Below are 21,250 nucleotides of genomic sequence, written 5' to 3'. Positions count from 1 at the left end.
TCGGGCCCGGGAAGTGAAAACGGGAGACTCTAAATTCCAGGGAAACTGGGGGGGGGAGATAAGGGAGTGGTGGATCCGCTGTGGCACCCGGGAGAGGTTGGAGCTGGAAACGGAGCACAGATATTCAGCCCCGTTCCTTCCAATCCACCCGACTTCCAAAACTCAGTAAGCCGTCGGGCAAATCCAAAAAGGACTGGTGGGGGAGTGTGGACCGCCCGGTTTGAGCATCGCTAAAGTCATGGATTGAGTACCGCAAAATGGGGAAGAAGGTCCTCTCTATCACTTTCTGTAAAGGCCGAGATCTCCAGAGCTCTCGGGCGATGATCCACCACGGCGTGACCGGGAACTCCTCTTCCCCTTCCTCGCCCTCGGCCTCTGCCGCGGACCGCGCCCCGTCCTCTTGCGTGGATTCCTCGACCACGACCGGAGGAAAGGATCCCTCGCTTAGCAGCCTGAAAGAAAGGAGAGGGACCACGTTAGTCCGGCCCCGTTTTGCCCGGAGATCGTCCTTGATGCTATTAACGCTCAGTAGATGATAATCACGGCGGTATCCGTTGAGTGCTTACTTTGTGCCGGGCACTGCATTAAGCATCGGAGAAAATACGGGGTAATCGGGTTGGACGCAGTCCCTGTCCCGCAGAGGACTCAGGGTATTGATCCCCATTTTGCCAATGAGGTAACTGAGGCCCACAGAAGCCAAGTGACCTGCCAAGGTGTCAAGTGGCGCAGATGGGATTAGAACCCAGGTCCTCCTGACTCCAGGGCCTGAGCTCTAACCACTAGACCACATTGCTGCTTTATCCATCACTATCCAAACCAACACAGGCAACACTATTGACTTACTCGGACAAGAGAAGAACAACAACAAAAAAAGCGCAACACCCGTATTTCGAAAGCATCGGTTACACTGCCCAAGCCAACGGGAGGAGCGCGATCCCTGAATCGGGCACACGATAGTCACCGCTCCTCGGCGCGGATTTAACCCACGTCCCAGGTGAAGCGACGAGGGTTACTGGGAGAAGCAGGTGCGGTCCCAGATAAAGTCCGTCCCAGGTAAAAACCTGGAAAATTAAGGAAGTCCGTGCTCCAAAATCCCAGCACCCCACGACGACCAAATTTTGAGAACCTGCAGTGTGCCGGCAGGGAAGTATTTACTGCCTATCATTTTCTTGAGGCACGATAAAACCAGAAATGCAGCAATATGAACTTTGAATAAAGTGCCTTTTTGTTTTGTCTTATAAGGGATGTGAATTTGACGTAGTGTGGCTTACTCTCTGGTCTCTTCTGATACTCCGGGAATGTAATGGACCATGAAAATATAATGGGAGCGTATCTATCAGGTAGCTCGTTACCCGCCAGGAATGCAGAGATGCAGGAGAGTCAATCAATCAATGCTATTTACTGAGCACTTCCTGCACAGCGCTGTATAAAACACTTGAGTCATGAAGAGTCTGGGGCTCGTTTTCCATCCCCTTTGCCCTAGTACTGGAATCCAATATCCTCTGTAATACAACATTTCATTGTGTTGCCGAGTAGAAAGAAGGTGAGGACCCTGGGAGGTCAGAAGACCCGGGTTCGAATTCCAGCCGAACCACCGTTCTGCCGGATGACCTTGGGCAAGTCTGCAAATTGGATATCTTCTCTCTCTCCTGTCAAGTGCTGTGCGGGCCAGAAATTGTGTCCCATCTCATTATCTTGTCGTCTACCACACTGCTTAGCATATAGAATAATAAATCATTCATATTTACTGAGCGCTTACCGTGCGCAGAGCACTATATTAAGTGTTCGGGAGAGTACAATATAACAATAAACGGACACGTTCTTTGCCCACAGAGAGCTTACAGCCTAGAGGGAACGAACTTGCCTGAATTATTTTTAGTTTCACAGTAGTTGCCACAGCGGTATTGTAGATTTGGAGACCTGTAACAAACATCTCTGCATTTCTCCTTCCTTTTAGTGTCTCTCGCGCTCAACTTGACACCCTCCTTTCTGAATCCCTCTCCTTTCTGACAACTTGACGTTTCCCTCGGAGAGTCCTCTCAGGCCACATGGGCACTGACTTCCAGACTTAGGAAAACCGGTATCCTGGGAGCTCACTAAATGGTACGATGCCATCTCCAGCAGGACCTACTATCAAGACCGTGTTTTACAAGATCCTATGGGCAACATACTCAATCCACATTTTCGCTCAGCCACAAGCCGTCACAACTGGGAAGACGACTAGGCTTGTCCGTCTAGCCGCTTTACTTCTCAAAGACTCAAAGGACCCAACTGCTGAGAGCTTTCCGAGAACACAAATGCAGTGCTGTGTGGGGTCTACGGCACTGACTCCTCACGTATTTGTACATAAATCCACAGGTACGGTTATTATGAAAAGCACCAAGCAACAAAATGTTTGGGGCTAATATTTACAAAATTTGCAGGTGAAACCTACATTTACCCGACGTGCGACTGACTTTAAAGTTCCTCAGCTACAGTGTAAGTTTCTCTTTTAAAAGGGCTGGTTGTTACATTTATTTATTTATTTTACTTGTACATATCTATCCTATTTATTCTATTTTGTTAGTATGTTCGGTTTTGTTCTCTGTCTCCCCCTTTTAGACTGTGAGCCCACTGTTGGGTAGGGACTGTCTCTATATGTTGCCAATTTGTACTTCCCAAGCGCTTAGTACAGTGCTCTGCACATAGTGAGCGCTCAATAAATACGATTGATGATGATGATGGGTTAGTCTTGAAGGGATACTGTCTTTCTCCCTTTGATTTCCTGCCTGTCAGTTTGTCTAAGTGATCTCTGTTTCTGGTTCTTGTATGCCTTGGTAAACAGTCAGAACCACACATGTTTTATACTATATGTTTTAACCAGCACAGTGGCAGAATTGAGAATGGAATTAGGAAACTGGAATAACGTCACAAGTATTATGGTACTTTTAAGTGCTTACTACGTGCCAAGCACTGTTCTAAAACACAGGGGTAGTTACAAGTTAAGCAGGTTGGACGCAGTCCCTGTCCGGCATCGGTCACACTCTTAATCCCAATTTTTTACAGATAAACTGCGGCACAGTGAAGTGACTTAAGGTCACACAGCGGACCAGTGCTGGAGTCAGGATTAGAACCCATGACCTTCTGAGTCCCAGGCCCGTGCTCTATCCACTATACCATGCTGCTTCTACCTGGATGTGACTGCGCGCATTCAGTGTTACACATGGAATGCGCACAATACAAATTTTCCTTAACAAGTAGCTGCTTTTAGACTGTGAGCCCACTGTTGGGTAGGGACTGTCTCTATATGTTGCCAATTTGTACTTCCCAAGCGCTTAGTACAGTGCTCTGCACATAGTAAGCGCTCAATAAATACGATTGGTGATGATGATGTATGAGAAAGCAAGACAGGCATTTCAGAACGCTTTGCTTCCTATGGGCCTGTAGACCTTCTCAAGACATGTTTCCGTTTGAAACCTCTGCCTTTGTGGGTAAAGCTTATCTGGCCCTGCATATTTCTACACATTTGAGAGGATGTACGTTCAGTGCAGGCGAGAAGCCTGATGAGCAGGCAATTCTATATATACATGAAGTGATGGGATTGAAGGAAATAAGAGTATGTTTGTGGATCTTCTGTCTATTGGGGATTGAATCTAAACTAGTGGGTGTCTTATGTTTGAGGGGAAAGGTGTATATAGAAAGGTGGATATCTGTGTGGGCACTGAAAAACTGCAGGAAATATTTTCACCCGTGCCTGTCTCTAGCTGTCATCCCATTTTTTCCAACCTTAGGTGCCGGGTATGGTGTCGGTTCAATTCTCTGGCTTTCTTCTCATCTGTACTATCCTGGGCTTCCTCCCTGTCTGTTCAAATTTCTTTTCCCTCAAATTTTGCTTCTCTTGCCATTCTCTCCCTTATCTGGGTCTTCCTCACCTTCAGCTTTATCTCATAAGCAACACCCCAATCGATCTCTCTCTTTTTCTCTCTCTCCTCTTCCCCCCCCCAACCATATCTGGAGAATAAGCAATTGCTCCCCGTTTTTTTCTTAACTTTCTGAGGGAGATCTAATCCGACTCTGCATTTCGTACAAACATAACCACTACTATCATCGTGGTATTTATTAACCGCTTACTATGTGCCAAGCGCTGGACTGAATACTAGGGCAGATACCAGTTGAACAGGTCAGATACAGTCCCTGTCCCACATGGGGCTCACACAGGGGCAAACAGAGAAAGTCCAGGTATCTCACCCCCGTCACACGGAAGTGAAGTGACTTGTCTACGGTCCCACAGCAGACAAATGGTGGAGCTGTGATTAGAACCCAGGTTCTCTGAGTCCCAGACTCACGCTCTTTCCACGAGGCCACGCTGCTTCTCCCAACCTGAGCCCATCCTCTTAAAAGTTCCTCAGTGATGGCAGTGCTCTTCCCTACTCCCAAGGCAGTCAGTGATATTTACTGAGCTCTTACTGTGTGGGAGAGGACGATGTAACAATGTAACAGCCACATTCCCAGCCCACGGCGAGCTTTACCTTCCCTCTTATTAAACTTTCGGTAACTACTGGCCTGTTAAAGAAAGGAGACACGTGAGCATTTGACGGGGTGGGTGGGAGAGGGCTCAGTCGGGCCCCATTTCTGCACCTCCGATCCCTTTTTCTGGATTCACATTTCCAGTGCACAGATTCCGGCACGACGAGACCAGGGTCGCTCCGCTCTCCCTCCTCGGGGGGCCCACGCAGCCATTCCCAGAAAAGGAAGCTGATGGGAGAACCATGACTGCAGCTCAGGTCTCGGGAGTGGAAGAGCAAGCCCACAAGCGGGAGACTAAAAACTGGCAAGGTTGCCCCAGTTGAGGTCTTTCTGGGTTGACTTAGTGGGCTAGTCTCTGGCTCGAGGCTAGGCATTTCACACGCCCGAAGTAAATCTCTCGAAACGCATGAAGCCACGTGACACCACTTGAGATGATAAAAATGTTGCTCCAGTGACAGGTGTAACAACAGGAGGCTCTAGATTGATTTCTCTACCAAGGATAGTGATCATTTTTAAAGAAAAAACCATTAGCGTACTGTCCATGTGCTGACTTATAACCCCTGCTTAACTATGAAATGACTTTTAGCCCCATGGGAGGGAAACAAACTAGTACCTTTACAAAAATACGAAGAGGAACGAAGTTATTCAGATTCAAGAGGAACACTCTAAATGTTCACAGTGGCAACCATTTGATAAGCACCCTAACCAGCCCAATCAACCCATTACTTCCCTATTCAATTGCTATTTAATTGCCCTGAAAAAATTATCTACCTGTTTACTAACAGGCTGGGGTTGTGCCTGTCTCAATTCAAGCACAATTTTTGTTGCTCCAATCTACCCCTTTTTTTATGGTATTTGTTAAGCACTTGCTACGTGCCAGGCACTACACTAAGCACTGGAGATGATACAAGTTAATCGGCTTGGATACAGTTCATGTCCCCCATGGGGCACACAGTATTAATCCCCATTTGACAGATAAGGTAACTGAGGCACAGAGGAGTGAAGTGACTTGCCCAAGGTCAGGCAGCAGAGAAATGGATGAGAATTCAGGTCCTTCTGACCCCCTGGCCAGTGCTGTATAACATTAGGTCACGCTGCTTCTCTAGCTTAGCAGAATTCCTTACATAAAGAGTTCAATATCTGCAATCATACACTGATAATAAAAATATCCACAGCATTTCTATCAGTACTGCTGATGACCGACGTAATGTACCTCTATGCTCTGTTACAAAAACATCAGCTATGCCATGAGGAGGAACCAACGCTAAGCATACTTGTGAACTTGCTTATTCATTTATAAATGTTATCAGAATATTAAACTAGAGCTTTATTCACAAAGCTCTGAAGTTTGGAATGAAAAGAAACAAAAAACCCACCCAGCATGGCATTTGTATTCCAACTATGGACACAGCACTGCATTTCCAGGTTAAAAACTGACATATCTTTTCATGACGCAAAAAACACCCTTACAATACAGAAACGATTTTAAGCAGCAATTTTTAAAAGCCATTTTAACTTCGTAACTCGGGTTTTGAGAGCCGACCCCCTTGAAAATATCGGGGGGCGGGGAGGAAAGTCACTATCTGGTCTTCGTATTTTAACTGTCCCCAAATGTTTGTCTATCTTTTACCTTAACACTTACTTCTATCGAGACCATTTCTAGGGCAAAATAATGTGATAGTGACTGTTTATTTTTCCAATAAAATTAGAATTAACCACAAAATAAAGGTTTTGTCTTTAGAAACATCCACAGCACCACCTAAAGGCCAACTTTCCTAAGTGTATTTTTCAACAAATTTTCAACTAATAAAACTTCAATCAAGAGACTCACTGCCAAATTCCCCAGAAACTGAACGATTCAGTAAATTAATCGGTATATTTACTGACTATCCACTGACCCGCTCTCTCCTTCCTGAAGAAAATTCAATCCGGGTCTGTTTCTGCATCTTCTCACTGGGGAACCCGGTTTACTTTTTTGGCAAGCCTGGGCTATGGTGAATTTTTGGCCACGGGAGTTTCTACTACAGAGTAGTACTTCCTGATTCGTCTGGGAATCTGTGGGACGGACGGCTGTCCACCTGGAATGCCAAGGGTTCTGGATTGCTCCTCCACTGGATAACCACCGGCTTTCACGCGAACTGCTAGGCAGCAGACGACTTTTGGGGGACAGGACTGGGGACCCCTCAGATACTCTCTGTCAGTTAGGCACATGTATTGATAACAGAGTTCTCAGGGTTGGATGAAGCAGGACAATCAAAACTCAGCTATAGGAAACGGGGTAAATCTGATTCAGAGAAAAAAAAACCATTTGAAAATTACGGCATGCCAAATGAAAACCTGGCTCCTGTGGCAAGAAAGAAATGAGGCTCCAATTGCAACTACGAAAATTTAAATGTGTGTCTTTTAAACCGTACTTTAATACCCCACAACAAATGGAACAGAAGTTTTTTTAAATACTAGCCAGTTTTACTCCTTTTACGTAAGTTAAAGTCATGATGAAACATACTTCAAGTTGCAATTCTGTGTACTTTCTTCTAAGTTCGGTGACCTCTTCGCCAGCCTGCATCTTCTTGTACAAATCCAGCTCTGTATCCAGTAATTCTTTCTGCATCTGAGAAATTGGCAGGTTTGGTCATTATTTAAAGCCACCCTTGTCGCCTTTAGTTTTAAAACTACTTTAATAGCTATGGAACTATTTTAAAAAAATGCTAAGTACTTGGATCACTACCAGTCAATAGACTGCGTATTCTTGTCTAAACGCCTCATTGTGCCAAAGAAACGTTTTGGCCCTGCAAACAGAGACACGGTGTGGTTTAATGAACAGTCCTATGCGTGGTCTTGGGACTGATGCTACTAATGCTAATCACAGTTATCACAGTATTGATGTAGAGGTTGGGGTGAGACAATCAGGAGCGTATTTTTTATTGTTTTTAAACACTCCCTTACCACATAGCTTTATGCCAAGACCCTTAAATGTTTCTAAAAACCTCAACAAAACTGTCCCGTTCCGATCTCAGAGAGTAGATCAGTAACTCCCAACTGGAAGTGTACTGGAAGTGTGTACGTTTTATTTTCCTTGGAAGATCTCTCCTTGTGCTCATTTCTCCATGTGTGTGCAAAAATGGTCTTTGCTTTGGTTCTGTCTCCTGAACATATATGGTTCCTGATCCAGGAGCCGGTGAGGAGGGTCCTTCTCCTTCAAGAGCTTCCCAACAACTATCCCGACCGCCGAAGCTTGCTTTCGTCGGCGAGACGGATGGGAAACCCTCTGAGGAAGGTTACTTGAGACACAGAGCAAAAGGCTGCCAAGGAAAATAAATCACCACCCACTGAAAGGTTGCTTAGAGGCTGGCCATCCAAGGTCCAGTGAACCCATCATGGCTGCCTCTGACTGGGAGGGAGAAATCCCAACAGGGAAATCCAGAGGGAGGGAAATTCCAAGGATAGTGCCGGAGAAGAGAGAGAATCAGGCTAGTCTACCACCTGGCAACTTTGGAGCTATCAAGACTGTTTCCTTTTTCCCAATCCTCTCTCCAAATGGCACTGCATGAGGATGCCCGTTAAGTTCAGAGAAGAGGGAGGAGAGGAAAGGGAGCAAGGGAGAGGGAGACGCTCAGTTGGACGGGGCGGCCTCGATCCGTGTCGACTCTGGGTTGGCAGAAACGGTGAGCAGGCTGGTAAAAGGAAAACCACCAGCTGAGACTCGGACACTGGAAATGGAACTGGGGGTCCTTCGCTTGTCTGTCCTGTTTGGAAAATCAGGACAGTAACTACTGCTGGAGGCACAACCACTGCCTATGGCCACATAGGCAAGTGAGATAATACACATAATGGAATCTAAATTTCTCGGAAAAAGTCAAAGGAAATCAGTTGTTCCATTAAAAGCACTGGCCGACTACAGAGAAAAACAGAATAGATTCCTAAAAATAGCAAAAGGAGGGGTACCTGAGTCTTGGTTTTCACACTTTTGGGAAGGGAACCTCCGGGAGAAACAGCTTTCAATTCATCTTTTAACTTAGTGATGCTATTGGTCAGAGCCTCCAAAGTTTTCATTATTTCGGCTTTATCTTCTGACTTCATGGCTTTGTTTTTCTCCAGCTTTGAAATTAACATCTACCAAAAACAGACAATACTGAGATATCTGAAGAACAGTTCTTCACAGAGAAGTTGTACCTGAAGGTCTATTTCTGTCTACTTTCATCGTGATAACAATATTAATGATAACGATAATATTGAGTAATTGTGGTATTTGTTAAGCACTTACTTAAGTGCCAAGCAGGGGTGGATCCAAGAGAATCAAGTCCAATACAATATTCGTCCCATATGGGCGTCAAAATCTAAGCAGGAGGGGGAACGGGTACTGAATCACCATTTTCCACCTGAGGAAACTGAGGCATAGAACCCAGGTCCTCTGACTCTCAGGCCTAGGGGAAGGAGCAACACAACCAACTGCCCAGAATGGTAAACTCCTAATAATAATAATGGCACTTATTAAGCGCTTACTATGTGCAAAGCACTGTTCTATGCGCTGGGGAAGTTACAAGGTGACCAGGTTGTCCCACGGGGGGCTCACAGTCTCCATCCCCATTTTGCAGATGAGGGAACTGAGGCCCAGAGAAGTGACTTGCCCAAAGTCACACAGCTGACAATTGGCGGAGCCGGGATTTGAACCCATGACCTCCGACTCCAAAGCCCGGGCTCTTTCCACTGAGCCACGCTGCTTCTCAAGGGCAGGGAACATGTCTACCAGCTGCTGTACGGTACTCTCCCAAGAATTTACTACAGTGCGCTGCTCATTTTTAAGTGCTCAATAAATAGCACCGATGGACTGAATTTTGAAGTGTGGGCAACCCAATCTGAGCTACTCAAATTGTTACTTCTATTTTTTCATAACTCACAACTGCTAACTGTAAACCACTCATCTTACGTTTAACTCAAATATTTTACCTTCTGAGTTTCGATGTGCTTTTCCAAAATCTCCTGCTTCTTTTTTCTCACATCCTGTTGAAGTTTTAGTGCTTCCTATTGGGAGGTAAAACTACAGATTAGGAAGTCGTACTTTCACAGGACTTAAATCACCGACGAAGGTAAAAACAGCCAATGAAACCATACGCGGTCTGGAACTCAATTTTGAAAACTAGGAAAATCAGGACAGTTAACTACTGCTGGAGGCACAACCACCGCCTATGGTCACATAGGCACGTGAGATAATACACACAACGGAATCTAAATTTCTTGGAAAAAAGTCAAAGGAAATCGGTTGTTCCATTAAAAGCACTGGCCGACTACAGAGAAAGTGTAGTATACTTAAAATATAAAATACCAAAGGGCTATATTTTGGGCTATATACACTACATATATTATTTTTTTGAACACAAATTGTGATTTCAGCGTGTTTGAAGCAGTAAGTGACCACATACAAAAAAAAAACACACCAGAAAAGCAAGGTAAGAGCTATTTTTTTTCCCCAGTCATCCAAGAACAGGGTTAAGTCGAGGTTGCGACCCGTTTTCAGACAGCTCAACCCAACGGGATCTGTTAGTTTTTGACAGACCCCCGACTTCTGCTTCACCCTCTGGATAATCAGCTTCCACTGTACTTTTGCTTTCTAATACTAAAGGCCGCGTGATGCCTTCAAGGTATTAGGGTGGCCCCGATTTGATTTACCTGTTTTTTTTTCTGTGCTTCACTGTTGTCTAATGCAGAGGTGGAAACTGTCGGCAGGGATTTCTGCGCAGCCTTCAGGGCAGCCGGATTATACACCGTTTTGGTTAGGCCGGTAGAAGTGGAGAGTACCTATCGAGATAAAAGTTACTTTTGTATAGATCGGACCACTTTGATACTTCTAAAAATCAAGTCCTTGTCTATTAAAAGCCTGAACAGGTTATTGAACATACAACCCTGCCGTGGCAAGCCACCTTAAACGTACAACACCCCTGATGCTCAACACGGGCGATACGCGTATTCGGCTTTTTAAATGCAGAAAATGTCTGCAGCCGACATAATGATGGGATAATAATGGTATTCTCCACTACTGCTATGTAACAAGCACCGTATTAAGCTCTGAGATAGGTTCAAGGTAATCAAGGCGGACATGGGGGTAACAGCCTGAGTTGTGAATAATAAGCAGTATGTTAATTGTTGGAATTTGCTAAAGGTTTACTATGCACGGGCCGCAGACTGTACAAAACATTGGGGTGGATATAACCACCACATGTCTGCTTTGTGACCTTGGGGAAGCCACTTTTTCTCTGGGCCTCAGTTACCTCATCTGTAAAAGGGGGATTAAGAGTGTGAGCCCCACGCGGGTCAGGGACTGTGTCCAACCTGATTAACCTCACTCTACCCCAACGACCAGAACAGTGCTCCAAGAGCAGCACGGTCCAAGCACAGGTTTGGGAGTCCGAGGACGTGGGTTCTAATTCCGACTCCGCCACTTCTCTGCTGTGTGACCCGGGGCAAGTCGCTTAACTTACCTGTGCCTCAGTTACCTGATCTGTAAAAATGGGGATTAAGACCGTGAGTCCCATGTGGGACAACCTGATTACCTTGTATCTTACCCTAGCACTTAGAGCAGTGCTTGGAAGCGCTTAACGAATACCATCATTAGTATTACGAGTGCTTGGCACGTAGTAAGCGCTTAACAAGTACCATAATTATTATTATACAACGCAGTCGGATCGGACACAGTTTCTATCCCACAAGGGACTCCCAGCCTAAGTAGGAGGGAGAGCAGCTACTGAATCCCCATTTTACAAGAGGAAACTGAGGCACGGACAAGAGACGTGTCTTGACCAAGGTCACTCAACGGGCACGTGGCAGATCTGGGATCGGAACCCAAGTCCCTCCTCTTTTCGCTAGGCCACAATGCTCCTCTAGTGAGTAGCCAAAAGAAGAAACTTCAAGCTGCGAAAAACAATCCCTGGAAAACGTATTTGGGGAGTATCGTTCTATTTTGGGAAAGGAAATAGATCACCGATGGCCTTTACCATTCTGGATGTGTCAAAACCTACGCCACTCCCTCCAAATGCTTCTTAGACGCCACAAACAGAACCGCCCCAAGAAAACACAGTCTACTGAGAGTTAAAAATGGGAGCCGCGATAAGTAAGGGGTTGGTACTGGAGCTCGAATTCGGAGTTTGGCCTGCAGGTATTGCCAGGAAGAAACCCCTCCCTTACCTTTCTAAAGTGCCTTGTAACACCCTACCCAAGAGCTGAGCCAGAGAGGATGGTTAAGAGATGGCTGAGTATATGACATCTCCTCGATCAATCGTATTTATTGAGCGCTTACTGGGTGCAGAGCACTGTACTAAGCGCTTGGGAAGTCCAAGTTGGCCACATATAGAGACGGTCCCTACCCAACAGTGGGCTCACAGTCTAAAAGACTATGAGGCCTTCCCCAACTTGCACAATTCATCCTTCCCTTCTGGGTCACCCACACACTTTGATATGTATCCTGTATATATGCTTGTCGTATTTATTACTCTATTTATTTATTTATTTTACTTGTACATATCTATTCTATTTATTTTATTTTGCTAATACGTTTTGTTTTGTTCTCTGTCTCCCCCTTCTAGCCTGTGAGCCCACTGCTGGGTAGTGACCGTCTCTATATGTTGCCAACTTGGACTTCCCAAGCGCTTAGTACAGTGCTCTGCACACAGTAAGCACTCAATAAATACGATTGATTGATTGATTGATTGATGTACCCCTTCCCCAGTCCCACAGCATTTATGAGAAGCAGTGTGACCTAGTGAATACAGCACAGGCCGGAGAGTCAGGAGGGCCTGGGTTCTAGTCCCAGTGCGGCCTCCACATCTGCTGTGTGACCTCGGGCAAGTCACTTCACTTCTCCGGGCCTCAGTCACCTCATCTGCAAAATGGGGATGAAGACTGTGAACCCCATGCGGGACAAGGACTGTGCCCAAACTGATTACCTTTTATCTACCCCAACAATCAATCAATCGTATTTATTGAGCGCTTACTATGTGCGCTTATTTATTGAGCCAACACTTAGAACAGTGCCTGGCACGTAGTACGCCCTTATAAATTAATTATTCACATTCATTCATTCATTCAATTGTGTTTATTGAGCGCTTACTGTGTGCAGAGCACTGTACTAAGCACTTGGAAAGTACATTAATGTCTGGCTTCCTCTCTAGACTGTAAGCTTGTTATGGGCAGGGAAACTGCTAATTCTGTTGTATTTTACCCAAGCACTTGGTACAATGCTCTGCACGTAGTAAGCGCTCCATAAATACCACCGACTGGCCGATGTACATATCGGTCCGCAACTTATTTTAACGTCTGTATTCTCGCCTAGTCTGTAAACTCACTGCGGGCAGGGAACGTCTACACCTACTCTTTTGCACTGTACTCTCCTGACTTAGTACAATATTAGGTACTCTCCCGACGGCTTATCAATCAACCAATGGTATCTGAGCGCTTACTATGCGGAGAGCACTGTGCCGAGTACTTGGAAGAGCACACTACAACAGAGTTAGCAGACACGTTCACGGCCCACAGCGAGCATCTGGCCTGGGGGGAGCAGACATTAATAGGAAGTTATAATATATAATTTAAAGATGGGCGCATAAAGATATGTGCTCTGCACACAGGAAGCACTCAATGTATACCCCTGAAACGCTTATTTACTGGTACTTCTTCTGCCCCTGGATAGAGCACAGGCCCGGGAGTCAGAAGGACCTGGGTTCTAATTCCGGCTTTGTCACTTGCCTGCTGTGCGACCTTGGACGTGTCACCGCGCTTCTCGGTGCCTCGGTTACCGTGTCTGCAAATGGGGATTGAGACCGCAAGCCCCACAGGGGACGTGGACTGCCGGTTTGTAACTTGTATTTTAACTCACATCTACCTCAGAGCTTACCATGGTGCCCTGCGTGTAGCAAGCGCTTAACAAATGCCATTAAAGAGAACAAAAGAAAGAAAGGAATGGGGGCCTGACCGGAAAGCATGCGCCTCTTGCCTGAAGCTCCTGGCCTGGGATCTCTAAGCCCGCGATAACTTGCACGAACAAGAAGCGGGGGCCTCCTCATCGGGCCTTACGGGGTCTTCCTTCCCGTACAGACCACAGCACTCCCCAAATCGTGGAGAGCCGAGGGAAGGAAAGCCTGGAGTTATCCCCAGGCCCGCGGACTTGGGAATATATGAACTTCCCTTCCAGTGGAGATCCAACTGCAAATTAGGGAATGGTGTCCCGTTCTAGGGATCACTTTTCACCCGTCTGGATCGAAGAACAGGGGCAGGTTTGAAGAGGGGAAAGTTCAAGGGTTAGGGAAGTAAACTCCCTAGGACGCCTTTGGGGACTCTCCCTCTTCAAGACCCTTCCTATAGGGCCCTTCAAGGTTACAGACTCCCGGGAGCATCCAGGACCGACTGCCGGAGGCCAGCTAGTGTGTCCCTCGCCCGCTTTGGAAAAATTAATCCCTAGACACGAAAACAAAAATTCCTGAATGTCGCCTAAACGTCTATACGCACGAGAACCAAGCAGTCATCTCTAATGACGTGGACTGCACTGTTGACTACGCTGCAGAGTCCGTGCCAAAATGGATCGTGTGTGGTCAGTGGGAAAACATTTCAGAGTGCCAAGGGGAGGAGCGACTAGCTCCCTGAATGTTACCAAACCTTAAAGATGGAGCAAAGCAAAGCATGAGACAAGAAAAAAGGGAGCTCTCTATGAGCGAAGGCTGAAATCTTAGGCGCCTTCTCAATTTACCAACTGTTCCTCCTCTCTGTCTTTCAACCCTCCAAGGAAAGGAGAAGAAAGGCTCCGTATATTCTCTGTGCAATGAAGTAGCACTCTCATTAAGACATAATTGGGATTTCACAGACATTTACAGCTGAAAGTATTTCTGAATCCCTGACGAAGGCCCTACAGAACTCTTACCTTTTCAGTTGCTGAAAGAGATGGCTTTGCTACAAAACCCAACCTGTCCTTCACAGATAGTTTAGTTACACTCTAAAAGAAATAAAAATGAATACATGTATTACTTTCTCCCCAACACATGGTGCTTACTTACTGTAGTTCATGAACCTGAATTCAACGGAAACGAGGAGAGGAGCTGGGAGAATCCTGACCCAAATTAAGACAAATATGCAGGTAAGGAGTTCTACAACACACGTTACAGTCTGACAAAACCTGCACTTGCAATAACTTGCTTTAGTGTTAATTATTCCAGCCCTGTACACAAGTATCTGATCCAAAAACAAGGCAGGCAGGGGCACGCAGGCTCACCTTGCTCTCTGATTCCCTAACTGCCTTCCAATAAACTTACTGAAAAACTGCAATGTGGCACAATAGAGTGTATTCCACATAATAAATGGGGTTGCTGGAGGAGACTGAATAAACAGTATCATTCTCAATAGGGACTGAGCATGTTCCCAGTGAAGGTATGTTTTATATCTGCATAGAATTGCCCCAATTTTAGTAGACAGATAAAACTTATCCATCAAACACCTTCGCGTTTTATGCCTAATTCCAACCGATGGGAAAACACCAGAGTAGGAAATTTTAGTCCTGTATAACCATGAAAAATTAGCATCTTCCAGTACACTACATTTATTTATACGTTTAGAAAAACTGGGAAAAAAAAATCAAACACGTCAAGCGAGAGGGTATACCTATGCAGGCAGTACAGTTGAAGAATTACAATGTCACCAAGGGATATTCGTACCTGAGGAGCATCTGGACTCGCACTTTGAGCTTCGGCGGGTTCGATGTTACTTGTCGGTACGGGGCCTAACCTCTCTTTGACTGACTGCTTCACAACAGGTAAACTGGGTTGCTGAACCAAAGGCTGAATTACCTTAAAAGAAAAAAGTCCAAATGAGATAGTATACAGATTGTAAACTCGTCCTCTAGAAACCATAAGCTCACTGTGGGCAGGGAACCTACCAACTCAAACAAGCGCTTAGTACAGTGCTCTGCAGAAAGTAATCACTCAAATACCATCGACTGATATAGTCTCCATTACCAATATTAACAACTAGTAACCCCGTTATCTTTTGTGGGCACATTTTAAAAAATTAAATTTTAATGTTCATCCTCAACAGTCCTTTGTACGCTCAAGGAGCTTGAAGAAAACAATCCTGTGGAAAGCGTATGCACGATAAATATTTACTTAAATATTTATTTATTAAATATGTATTTATTTATTTATTACTCTATTTATTTATTTTGCTTGTACATATCTATTCTATTTATTTTATTTTGTTAGTACGTTTGGTTTTGTTCTCTGTCTCCCCCTTTTAGACTGTGAGCCCACTGTAGGGACTGTCTCTATATGTTGCCAATTTGTACTTCCCAAGCGCTTAGTACAGTGCTCTGCACATAGTAAGCGCTCAATAAATACGATTGATGATGATGATGATAGACATAATAATGAAAATTAATTTAAATTTTTTTTTATTTTTAATAGCTTAGTTTCCTTTTGAAGAGCACAGAGACGTTGATAATTTTCCAGGGAAACGTTAGTCAATAAGGTTATTATTATTATCACATGCTGTCGAGTCATTTCCAATTCATAGTGACTCTATGGATATATTTTCTCCAGCAGTCAATAAGGTGATTTTACAGAAAGCGGTCAAGTCAAAATAGGGATTTGTGTCAGAAAGGTAGAACAACTCTCCCAAGGCAGAATGCAATATTACTGTGGCACTACAGACCAATAGTGCCAACGGAAAGAGAAAAAGGAGCAAGACAGAATTTTAAATAGGGGCAATTTGGTCCTTTTAAAATTACGATTAAAGGAAGCATTTTCCATCCAAGCCTACCGGGTACAAACGGGCAAGAGTAAAAAGAATTTGAAACCAAGTGAGACACCCGCATCTTTGCTCTTACTTTTTGGGTAGCAGTCGGCAACTGCTGAGTGACGCCTTCTCGGTGCCAATAGACTTTAATGAAACGGTTGTTTAATACTGCTTCTGTACTTGATATTGCTTTCTTTGCTTCGTCATACGTTGCGAATTGGATAAGGGCACCTTCGGGATCTCCGTGGTAGGCAACCTAACATTTAAAGGACAAATCCAATGACCGACGGTCCAAGCCAATCTATTCAAATGGTTACAGTCCCAGAAGTTGTTAAAATAAATACCACTAGTTCCTTTTACATTTTCCTTAACTGTACTCCAATTGACACACTGGAAAAAAATTCCAACCTTTGAAACACTCCACCACAAATTAAAGTCTACTCTTAGGTCTTTAAACTTATCTTAGTCAGAAATACTTTTTCATTCCCCAGGGCTGAAAAACTAGCAAACTGCTCATCGGCAAGCATCTAAATCCAATGGCCAAGATTCCAGACAAATCTCTTCCACTTGTCACAGTTCCAGAAACTATTAAAATTAAGAAATGCCGGTGGTTTCTTTTACATTTTCCTGGAGTTGACTGTTCTCCACCTGACACTGGAAAAAAATTATAGCCCTTGAAACATTCCACCACACATTAACTACTCTGCAATTTCAAATTAGCTTATCTCAATCAGAAATACTTTTTCATTCTCCAGAGCTGAAAAATTAGTAAAACTCCCCGTCGCCTTTACGATGACATCCTTATGATGAAAATAACTAAAATTCATTTTTTCAATATAGCAAAAGGAAACGTACAATCCCAAAACGGGCTGGCCTCGTCACTTCTGGGACTTTAAGAGCCACGAGGGCGCCTGCCTCGTGTCTTACTTTAGCTACATTTAATTCAACGAGAGAAGTACACTATCCAGATAACTGAAGAGGAATTTGCATTGTTGGTGAAGGGACCCAAATTACTCCATTGGTCATGCTTTATTTTCTTTTAATTTTTTCCAATGGTACTTGTCAAGCATTTACTATGTGGCAGACACTGTAGTAAGCACGGAGGTAAACACAGGCTCATCCAGTTGGATACATTCTGTACTGTATGGGGCTCAGTCTTAATCCTCATTTTATAGATGAAGAAACTGAGGCACAGAGAAGTTAAGTGACTTGCCTAAGGTCACACAACAGACATGTGGTGGAGCTGGGGTTAGAACTCAGGTCCTCTGGCTTCCAGGCCTGTGCTGATACTACTAGGCTATGCTATTTCTCAAGATCTAAAGAACTGTACCCTAGAATTGCCCCTATATTCACTACATTTCACTTCGATTTCCACACCTAATTTCAGGACATGGTCCAGTGGAAAGAGAACAGCCCCGGAAAACTTGAGAGCTGAGTTCTAGCTGCAGTTCTGCCTATGGCTGGTTAATGCAAACGGAAACCTTACTTATACTCCATGGCCCAAAGATAACGTCGCTAGCACAGAAGAGGGAGTTGGAATGATGTTATCCAAGCCATTAATGCCATAAATATTTCCTCTGCTGTTTGCAGTCCTGAAGTCTCAGGACTGAGGCTCATTTCTCATTCCTGACAGAGGAATTATCACAAGACTGTGAGCCGGCTGTGGGCAGAGAATATCACTATTTACTGCGCACTGTGCTTTCCCAAGCACTTAGTACAGTGCTCTGCACACAGTAAGCACTTAATAAAGCACTTTCCCTTTAAAGCCCTTTCATTCAAAGCCCTACTGAGAGCTCACTTCCTCCAGGAGGCCTTCCCAGACTGAGCTGCCTCCTTCCTCTCCCCATCCCCCCCCACCTTACCTCCTTCCCCTCCCCTCACCACCTGTATATATGTTTGTACGTATTTATTACTCTATTTATTTTATTTTGTTAATACGTTTTGTCTTGTCATCTGTCTCCCCCTTCTAGACTGTGAGCCCACTGTTGGGCAGAGACCGTCTCTATGTGTTGCCAACTTGTACTTCCCGAGCGCTTAGTACGGTGCTCTGCACACAGTAAGCGCTCAATAAATACGACTGAGTGAATGAATGACTTCCAAAGCACATGGGGAGCCACCGGCAAGCCTGTCTCATGACTTGGAGAGCAGCCTGCGAGTTTCTCTCATCGTTTCCGCAAGGTTTCTAAGGGCCACAGGCGAGGCTGCGTCACGACTTCCAGAACGTCCCTAGGGCCACCCGCGAGCCTGCCTCGCCTCCTCCAGAACCTGAGGCCGCTCGGGGGGCCGACGACCGCCAGCTGCGGGTCTTTGAGGGACTAGGGACTTCCCAGTGCTGTCCCCACTTCCCTCTCCTCTATCCTTGCTTCCCGAAACACAACCCAGTCCAAGAACCGCACCCAGGCATCCAGCCCACCCACTTCCGCCCATCACACCGCCCTCGCTCCAGTCCCCAGCCCCAACAAGTCCCCCGTAGAAGGTCTACGGATCCCCCTTTCTATCACGGGCAAACTCCCCCTCATCTTCAACCTACTGTTGCTCCAGGAGCTGCTTCTTTGTGCCATCACCAAAACCCCACTCACTCCAGACAGCATCATCTCCATGCCTACTTTCTACCAAAGGGAGCCTCACCACATCCCGCCCCTGCAAACCCTCCCACTCGAGGAAAAGGAGAGGAGTCCAACTAATCGTGACCGCCCCCCGACCCCAGTCTTTATCACATCATCCCACCATCTCCACCCCTCCTCATTGACTCCTCCTCTGACTTCAACATCCATTTCTACCACTGGCTACCACTATTAGTCGCAGTCACCCACGCCCTCACCTCCATTTATCCCATCCTGATCCTCGGGAACCCTAATCACCCTCGCGGATATTCCCGATTCCTCTCCCTCTGCAGACCACCTGCTCCCCTCACCCATGCCCCGAGAATTGGTGTATCACCACCAGTAGTTACTGCACCCCCACCCCCAAACCACACCAAATCTGGAATCCCACTCTCTACCTACAATCTCTTACAACCTGCACCCAACCAAGCCACCCTCTTCTCTGACAAAAACCTCTGATCCGCTAGATCTCCTCCTCTTCTCCTAAGCCAGCATGCCCTCACTGGGACTAACTTCCAAATCCTCTCTTTGTGCACAGATCCTCAACTCCACCGTCTTCACTAAACTCAACCCCTTTCAACACTGTCCCTCTGTCAATCTCACACCAACAACCCCACCTCCACAGTACTTTCACTCCAGGGAGATCGCACTCTCCAAGGTCACCAATGATGCCAAATTCAACGGACTTCATACTCATCTCTCTCAGCCTCTTGGTTGCTTGTGACATTGCTTCCTCCTGGAAACATTACCTATTTTCTCCTGCTTTGGTTCCTACATCTTTAACTGCTCTGCCTCAGTCTTTTGGCTGGCTCTCCCTCTAACTCGCTAGCTGTGGATACCTCGAGGTTTTATTCTGGGTCGGCCTCTCTTTTCCTTTAACGCTTGGGGAGCTCCCATGTCTTCAACTACCATCCTTCTGAGGATAACTCATACGTTCAACCGTATTTACTGAGCGCTCACTGTGTGCACAGCACTGCATTAAGCCCTTGGGAGAGTACAACAATAAATGGACACATCCCCTGAGCACAACCGATTTGTGGTCTAGCTGGGGGGAGGCAGACATTAATATAAATCAATAAAGTACAGACATGTATGTTCGTGCTGTGGGGCTGGGAGGGAAGATGAACAAAGTGGGCAAGTTTGGGTGATGCAGGAGGGAATGGGAGAAGAGGAAAAAGCGTCTTAATAAGGGAAGGCCTCTTGGAGATTTGCCTTCAATAAGCCTCTGAAGGGGGAAGGTGTCGGACTTGAGGAGGGAGGACGTGGGCCAGGGGTCGGTAACCAGACGGACGAGATTGAAACAATGAGAAAGTTAGCGTTAGAAGAGCGAAGTGTGATCGCTGGGATGTAGTAAGAGAGTAGCAAGGTGAGGTTGGAGGAGGGGAAGGTGACAACTGAATGCTTTAAAAATCAATCAATCGTATTTATTGAGCGCTTACTGTGTGCAGAGCACTGGACTAAGCGCTTGGGAAGTCCAAGTTGGCAACATACAGAGACGGTCCCTACCCAATAGTGGGCTCCCAGTCTAAAAGGGGGAGACAGAGAACAAAACCAAACATACTCGCAAAATAAAATAAATAGAATAGATATGTACAAGTAAAATAAATAGAGTAATAAATATGTACAAACATATATACAGGTGCTGTGGGGAAGAGGAGGAGGTAAGATGGGGGGGATGGAGAGGGGGACCAATGGTGAGGAGCCTAGCAAATCTACCTTGCCAGGACTGGTTCCCCAAATCCTCCGTAATCTTGCATTTTCCTCTTGCTTCCAAGACACGTGGCCATGGGTGCCTTGCCGAAACCGTAAGCCTGATTTTTCCAAAGCTGAACTCATCTTTCCTCTCAAATCCTCTCTGCCACCTAACTTTTCCATAAGAGTTGACAGTTCTACTCTAAGCCTGTTGTGGACAGGGAGAGTGTCTGCCAACTTTGTTACACTATACGCTCCCAAGCGCTTAGCACCCTGGTCTTCAAACAGTAATCACTCAAAAAACGACTGACTTTCCTATCTCTGAAGCCACCACCTCAACTGTGCTCGCTATCAACTCTTCTAATCAATCTGTCACTAAAACCTGTCAAGTTTTGCCTCCACAACATTTCCTAGATCTGCCTCCCGCTCCTTCCAAACAGCCGCTACTCAGTTCAGACGCTCATCGTCTCCTGGCTATTCTGCCGGCCTTCCCGCTGGTCTCTCTGCTACCGGTCCTTCCATTTTCCAAATCATTTTTCCAAAATGTCATCTTGCACGTCTGCCCCTCCTCAAAAACATCGGTTTCTTATTCCTCCTCCAGGTGTAGCAAAAACTCCTAAACACTGGCTTTAATAATGATAGCAATAACAACATTTAGGGCATTTAAGTGCTTACTACATGTC

General features: G+C 45.6%; 1 protein-coding gene across 6 annotated transcripts in view; it reads right to left on the bottom strand.

Annotated features, from left to right (window-relative positions):
• The window catches only part of RBM26 (RNA binding motif protein 26), an 89,808-nt gene that overhangs the window by 14,437 nt on the left and 54,121 nt on the right, over positions 1–21,250 (bottom strand). For 4 of the 6 annotated variants that reach the window (XM_038758897.1, XM_038758899.1, XM_038758898.1 and 1 more), the window contains 8 exons: positions 16,364–16,528; positions 15,198–15,329; positions 14,411–14,482; positions 10,174–10,302; positions 9,454–9,528; positions 8,452–8,619; positions 7,013–7,117; positions 252–452 (listed from right to left, as the gene is read on the bottom strand). In XM_038758897.1, the coding sequence (XP_038614825.1) occupies positions 252–452; positions 7,013–7,117; positions 8,452–8,619; positions 9,454–9,528; positions 10,174–10,302; positions 14,411–14,482; positions 15,198–15,329; positions 16,364–16,528 (1,047 nt within the window). The remainder of the gene's footprint in view (positions 1–251; positions 453–7,012; positions 7,118–8,451; positions 8,620–9,453; positions 9,529–10,173; positions 10,303–14,410; positions 14,483–15,197; positions 15,330–16,363; positions 16,529–21,250) is intronic. The other 2 variants (XM_038758900.1, XM_038758901.1) reach the window with 1 other exon arrangement.

The sequence above is a fragment of the Tachyglossus aculeatus genome, chromosome 17 (genome assembly GCF_015852505.1).
Source record: "Tachyglossus aculeatus isolate mTacAcu1 chromosome 17, mTacAcu1.pri, whole genome shotgun sequence".
NCBI lineage: Eukaryota > Metazoa > Chordata > Mammalia > Monotremata > Tachyglossidae > Tachyglossus > Tachyglossus aculeatus.
This window is presented reverse-complemented; position numbering and strand designations above follow the sequence as displayed.